This window comes from Miscanthus floridulus, chromosome 9 (genome assembly GCF_019320115.1).
Source record: "Miscanthus floridulus cultivar M001 chromosome 9, ASM1932011v1, whole genome shotgun sequence".
NCBI lineage: Eukaryota > Viridiplantae > Streptophyta > Magnoliopsida > Poales > Poaceae > Miscanthus > Miscanthus floridulus.
This window is the reverse complement of record NC_089588.1, coordinates 45,381,704-45,388,921: the sequence shown is the minus strand read 5'-3', so window position 1 is coordinate 45,388,921 and position 7,218 is coordinate 45,381,704. Positions and strand designations below refer to the sequence as shown.

The 7,218-nt window shown below is 42.6% G+C and overlaps 1 protein-coding gene across 1 annotated transcript; it reads left to right on the top strand.

Annotated features, from left to right (window-relative positions):
* The first annotated feature begins 2,467 nt into the window (after positions 1 to 2,467).
* Positions 2,468 to 6,010, top strand: LOC136479789 (disease resistance protein RGA5-like). Its single transcript, XM_066477539.1, has 2 exons — positions 2,468 to 3,294; positions 3,937 to 6,010. Exons 1-2 carry the CDS (start codon positions 2,468 to 2,470, stop codon positions 6,008 to 6,010), a joined length of 2,901 nt encoding a protein of 966 aa, XP_066333636.1.
* The last annotated feature ends 1,208 nt before the right edge of the window (positions 6,011 to 7,218 follow it).

Sequence of the window (7,218 nt, the reverse complement as noted above, 5' to 3'; positions counted from 1 at the left end):
TGCATTCAATTTTATCCTTAAAATTGGGTGTGACTGAGTTGGCTTCTTTGAATCTTGGTGAGTAAGAGGCAGTTGGCTTATTCTATTCCTTTATGTAGAAGCACCATTTTCTTGATTGCACATTTATAAGTAGTAAATTGCACACCTAAAATACTGCAATTATGGTGTTTAACATGTGCAATATCCAGTCCTTATATATAACTTTGCCACTATTTTGTTTTCCTTTTTACATTAGATTAAGGAAAAACATATGTTCAGAAAGCTTGCCTCTGTGGTTGAATCAGTTATCTGCCCCCATATTTTGCGTTCTCTGATTTGTTTTTGTTTGCCATCTATAGATATGTGTTGACCTGTTGAATGAATATGTGGAGGCTATGGTTTTATATTGTCAAGTGATAAAAAATGTTTATCTAGAAGAAAAACTTGCCATGTGCCAAGAGGATGTACTGTCTAAAGAGCGCCAGATTGCTCACCTAGAATCAGAATTTGGGTATTGAATTGTTGAGGCTGTTTGTTTTGTCTGATCAAGTTTATGGGAAATTACACTCTTCTAGCTTTCTAAAGTCTTAGATCCCCAATTTTTTGTATCCTTTGCATTATGTTTGTGAGCCTGTGTTTAGTGAATGATGATCTGCATCCTGTGGTTTGCATAGATCCTCGATTTGTTCCTTGGTTTTTTGGTTGTGGTCAATTATGTTAGCAATATTGAGCTATGTTAATGCACCTGAATTATCGTGTACACAGAGGTCCACTCAGCTTTGATCTATACATGTTTTATGAAGCATCATGGTGAGTTTGATATATAGAGGAGATTGCTTGATGTGCTTCACTGCATTTGCATACATGCTGCGATGAGATGTCAATATTTTTCTTTTAGTTCTTAATTTTCCTAATTTTAAGTTAATCATCATACTACTGTTTTAGCACTATGATTAATCTAAAAGTGAATCATACTACTATTCTAGTTTATGAAGTTTATGCAGTTTTTCTGCAATTGGGAACTCTATTTCAGAATCTCAATTATGATACTTGCAGCCTAAAAATTTACTGCTTTAATATGAAAATTTACTGCTTGGTTAATTTTCTTTTGTCCTGTGTTGGGAATGTTTTTCTCTGAGCGCATAGAACAAATCAATGACATGTGTTAGTTGTTTATAGAACACCTATAGTCCTATATTTGTTTTATCTTTTGATCTGTCTATCTCCTCACCTGTGTTTTCCGTTATCACTTCACAAAATCACACCTGTTGTAGATGTAGGAGGTTAACAATTTTGGTTTGCTATACTTATACTCTCTCTGTTTCCTACTTGATCAGTTGCTTGCTTTTGTTTTTACTCTGTACAATTCTGCCAAAGATTTTTCAAAAAAAAAATATATATAATTTCTTTGCCGAGTGCCTCGCCGCGGCACTCGGCAAAGTATTTTTTTTAAAAAAATACAGAAATTCTTTGCCGAGTGCCTAAACAGGGGCACTCGGCAAAGAAATTATTAAAAAAAAAACTTTGCCGAGTGTCTGGGCTGGGGCACTCGGCAAAGTAATTTTTAAAAAAAATAAATATTTTTTTTGCCGAGTGCTGGGTCGGGCACTCGGCAAAATAACCGTTAACGGCCGGCACCGCAACGGCCGAAAATATTTTGCCGAGTGCCGCCCCAAGCACTCGGCAAATTTTTTTTTATTTTGCCGAGTGCCCCGATAAAAAGCACTCGGCAAAGACCCTTTGCCGAGAAAAATTTTGCCGAGCGGACTTTGCCGAGTGCTACACTCGGCAAAGCCTTTGCCGAGTGCAAAGGGCTCTTTTGCCGAGTGTAAAAACACTCGGCAAAGCCGCGGCCTCCAGTAGTGATTTCACCACCACATCACCCCACACAAGGTAGCTAGCATTTCACTGAGAGCGAGTGCTCTGCCTCTGCGAGTCCAGATGGCCGAAGTGATGGCGAACGCCGCCACGAGCGTGTTCGGCTCCGTCATCGCCAAGCTGGCCGCCATGCTCACCGAGAATACCAGCTCGCCAAAAAAGTCGAGCGCGGGATCTGCTTCCTGCGACACGAGCTGAGCACCATGGATATCGTGAGCTATCCTACGATATCGGGGTTTGCTTGGTCTTCAACCAGTTGAATATTGTTTTTACTTCCTGGCGTGACATCGCAAGTTGCACGTCGGCCAGCACAGCAGCACTTATCGTCACATGGCTTGCGGATTGAGATGGCCTGGCCGAAATAGAAAAACTGAGAGAGAGAGAGAGAGAGAGTTGGTGGAAGAAAGTGGTTACGGAGGAAAGTGGAAGGAAACTTCGTGTCGTTCCCAGTGCTCAGCCGTAGAAATAGAATCGAATCCCATTATATATTTAACTAATGAGATGCGTTGTTGTTTGCCCCACTTTAACCTGAGAACTGAATCACCTATCCTCTCTCATACCACCGCACAAGCTAGCTAGCATTTCACTCAGCCAGTAGTCGCGAGTCAAGATGGCTGAAATGATCTCGAGCACCGCCACGGGTGTGTTGGGCTCTGTCATCGACAAGCTGGCCGCCATGCTCACCGACAAGTACAACCTCGCCAGAGACGTCAAGCAAGGGATCCGGTCCCTGCAAGACGAGCTGCGCACCATGGAAGCCATGCTGCTGATGCTCGAAGACAAGGACGACGACCAGATCGATCCACTCGCCAAAGACTGGAGGAGCAAGGTGCGTGAGCTGTCCTACGATATTGAGGATTGCATCGACCGTTTTGTGCTCAATCACAGCCATGGAGATGGAGGTTCCACGGCCAACTTCGTGCACAAGGCCATTCAAATGGTGAAAACGTTGTTCAAGGACAGAGAAATAGCAGAGGAGATCCGACGACTCAAGAGGCTCGTGAGCGAGCAGAGCGAGCGGGGGAAACGCTACTGCAACATTAATCAATGTCTCCTCGCCTCTTCATCTCAGCCAGTGATGTTGGATCCTCGAGCACCTGCACTCTTTCAGGAGGCCAGGGATCTTGTTGGAATCGATGCTCCTTGTGAGGAGATCATCAGCTTATTGAGATGTGAAGACAAGGAGCACAAGGTGGTGTCCATCTATGGGATAGGTGGACAGGGGAAGACCACTCTCGCCATGGAGGTGTACCACAAAATCACTGAAGCTGCTTTTGATAGCCGGGCTTTTGTGTCTGTATCACAAACTCCAGATATGAAGAAACTTCTTAGAGATATATTGTCTCAAATAAGCAAGAGCCATTTTGACCAGTCACAGATGTTAGAGACAGTTGAGCAGCTCATCCGCACAGTGAAAGAATGCTTAAAGGACAAGAGGTAATCAATATTATTTCTTTTTCTAATAGTTAACCAGTTCATCTAGCTAGAATAATGTCGTGCAATATTTGTTCATCACATGAGCTCACCTAATTATTAGGCCATTTATGAAATTTTCTGGGAATTTTTAAAAATGATTCATTTTTTCCTGGCCTAATGAACTTGACAGCATAAAATTACCTCAGATACTTCAATGGCTCAGCATATCTATCAAATGTCATCATTAAGATGTTGCAACAATGAACAAACTCAAGTCAACTGTGCATCATTTTGGTAAAAAAATTACTTTACACCATATAATCCATATTCAATAAAATTACTTCTTGGAAAATATGACCAGAATTCTAAATATCCATAAAAATCTCATTTTGCAACTCAGTTTTTGAACTGAATGCATCATGTCTTTGAGTGGGTCTCTAGGTGTTCTAATGCGGCACTTACCATTTTGGAGGTTGTAACATATTTTTTAAATAATGGTAGTTTACAGACTGCATTTCTCATGTGTAATAATTACTGATAAAAAAGTGTGCCACTACGATCCATCTTACATTTCTCCGACATCTTTAACTTCACTGGAATACGCTTCAATTCATGGTTTGCCTTACATAATTAATAATGTGATTCCACAACCAACGTATGCAGGTACTTCATCTTGATTGATGATATCTGGAGTGTATCAGCATGGGAGCTTGTACGATCTGCCTTACCTGTCAATGACAATGGAAGCAGAATTATTACTACAACACGCATTGAAGCAGTAGCCAAATCTTGTTGTACTGGTATTGCTGCACAAATGTATCAAGCAAAGCCCCTTAGTCATGAGGACTCCCAAAGATTATTCTTTAAGAGGCTATTTTTGTCCGGTGATGATTGCCACCCAGATTTGAGGAAAGTATCCGATGATATTTTAAAGAAATGTTGCGGCTTACCACTAGCCATAATCAGTATAGCTGGTTTATTAGCAAACAGAAGCAAAGCAGTGGAAGTCTGGGTCAATGTATTGAGGTCTATTGCTGCTGTAGTTGACAAAGATTCTCCCATTGATAAGATGAAAAGAATTCTGCTGCTGAGTTACGTTGACCTTCCTCACCATCTAAAGAGCTGTTTGCTATATCTGAGTGTGTTTCCAGAGGATTATCCCATTGATTGCCGACAGTTGATATTGCTATGGGTAGCCGAAGGACTGATTCCTGGACAGGACAGGGAAAGTATGGAGCAGCTAGGGAGAAGTTACTTGAATGAGCTCATCAATAGAAGTTTGGTGCAGCCAACCAAGGTTGGGGGACACGGCGCAACAGTGAAACAGTGCAGAGTTCATGATGTCATACTTGAGTTCATTGTATCAAAGGCCGTGGAGGACAACTTTGTTACTATATGGAATGGTAATGGTTTTTCTAAAAATTATTATTCGAACAAGATTCGCCGTCTATCCATCCAAAAAGACATTTCTTCCCGGGCGGAAGAGATTGCCAAGACAATAAAAAATGGAGCTCACATCCGATCCATCAATATCTTTGGCTCAAATTCAGTTCTAGTTAATAAGCATGCCACAGAGTTCTTAAACAGCCAAGTCTTGCGAGTGCTGAATATTGAAGTTGAATATTGTGAATGCCCTCTTGGACATGTCAAAAGTTTAGGTCAGTTGAAGTACTTGAGGTTACACAATTATCCTTTGGTCGGCAAGCTTTCACAAGATATAGAAAAGCTGCAACATCTGGAGACACTAGATGTGAGATGGCACTGTCTTCAAAAGCTACCAGCAAGTATTATCCAGTTGCAGAAGCTAGTGCGTCTTCATCTCCTTCGTTTGGTGCGTCTACCCGATGGAATCAGAAATCTGCAGGCATTGGAAGAGCTATCAAGGATCGATTTGGGTATTCAATCTGTAAAGTTTATCCAAGGACTCGGTGATCTGACCAATCTGAAATTACTTGAAATTGATTGGCCATGCTCTACTGAATTACGTGATATGAAGGACCACAAGGAAGCATGTATCTCAACGCTCTCCAGGCTGTTCAGGCACCTGCGAGGACTACGTGTGTGGCAGAGTGATCCTGATGCCACATGTTCATTCATGGCTTCGTGTGTCCCTACTCCACCACCGCTTCAAATGCTTCTTCTTGATACACATAACTTAAATAGGGTGGGCCCTCAAATTAGCTCACTAGTCAACCTGACCCGCCTCCGCATTTTTGTTCGTGGTGAAGCAGGCAAGGAAGGAATAAATATTCTAGCAAGTTTACCCATGCTGCTCTCTCTTACTGTTACCTTATCCAATGACTTAAATTGCATCGTCTACGCAAGGCATGCAATCAGCAGACAAGGATTCCAGCGTTTGATCAAGTTTAATTTGCTCAGTAACAGCCGTGAGGTGGCATTGGAGTTTGAGCCGGGAGCCATGCCAAAGCTCCAAAGGCTCAAGCTGGAACTGATGGCACGGTGCCAGTTCAAGTTTGGGGAAGGTGGCCTCGTCCTTGGGTTGCAGAACCTGGCAGGGCTCAAACATCTGGCTATAGATATTAAATGCGACGCTGCTGTTGCAGACGAGGTGGAGGCTTTGGAGGATGACATCAGGGGCGCAGCAGCCGTCCATCCCAACCGTCCCGTACTCAAGATCCAAAGAATTCTTCAAGATTGGATGGCTCAGGGGCGCAGCAGGCGTCCATCCGACCATGCCATAGTAGTACCATGCCATAGCAGCAGGCGCAGCAGATGATGTGGAGAATAAGTATGACCACCAATTATCATATGTTTTTCCGTTTTTAGGTACGTACGGAGTATGTAGGAATTGAACAAGGCAAATTCGACCTCTCGGGTGGCAGGCGGCACCGCTGGTTGATGGCTATCTCAGTCTTTCAGGGAGCTTAAACTGGTTGTTCCAATTGCTATGTGGCTTTTAGTTCTGACAATGCCTAGATAGGTTTGCTTGCGTAGTTTTGTCTGGTACGACACTTTATTTTATTTTAGAAATTCTAGTCTTCTTTTTTATGCATTGAGTTCATCCGTCACATGGTTCATTATTGTATTTGTTTCCAAATTAAGATCGATCAGTATTTGTAACGTAACTCCCAAATTTTTTGTGTCATGTGGAACGTTATTTTAAGCCTGAGTAGAATACATCGGTGACTGTTCTGTTAATTATTAGTGACATGTATTACGGTGCTTGAGGGCAAACTGTGGTTCCTCCCCTTTGATCATTAATGAACCGTTGAGACTAACTATAAGTGCTTTAATGTTAAGAAGGGTATCTAAGTAATTGTGCTGGTGCTTCATTAGTTCATTCACGTAACGTCTTTGATCTGGCGTGCCGAGGGCGACCGGCGATCTCCCGTCTCTTGTGCACTTGGAACTGCTATTACTTATCCGTGTGTCCTAGAGCCGCCGACCACTGCTGCTGCAGACATCCAATGGGAAGACAAAAAATGTTTGAGACTTCGTAGTACAGTTATAGAGCTTTGTGTTCACTTATTACGTGACATGCTGACTGAAATTTGGTAAGTAATTAGATATTTTTTTTACTTTTCCTATTGTGCAGTCGCCTGAAATCTGAGCATGTTTCAGGCGACGCTCTGTCCGTTGGAAGGTCTTGAAGATTCCTGCGTCGGGTTTGTTTCATATTGGGTCCGATGTTTCTTATTGGGTCCGGGTACTGGAGACTGCACCCGCTAACACCGCACTCGAGCCTAGCCGCCCACTACACCACAACACCGCTTCACCGTCAGACATCTGACGCTAAAAATTATATTTGGCGATGGATGATCTGACGCTAAAGATAACTTAGAGACCATCTTACGCTAAATCCTGATTTAGCCATTTAGTGTCTGCCGCTATAGGTATTCATATTTAGCGTTGAACTGTCTGTCGCTAAACATATGTATACCGTCCCTCTGTCTGTCGCTAAAAAATAAGTGGGCCCCACCTAGC

What these genes read in the sequence shown, in the direction of transcription:
- LOC136479789 (XM_066477539.1), top strand. Translation starts at nt 2,468, where the DNA reads ATGGCTGAAATGATCTCGAGCACCGCCACGGGTGTGTTGGGCTCTGTC. An exon ending in GAATGCTTAAAGGACAAGAG is followed by an intron (nt 3,295 to 3,936) that starts GTAATCAATATT and finishes CAACGTATGCAG; the next exon opens with GTACTTCATCTTGATTGATG.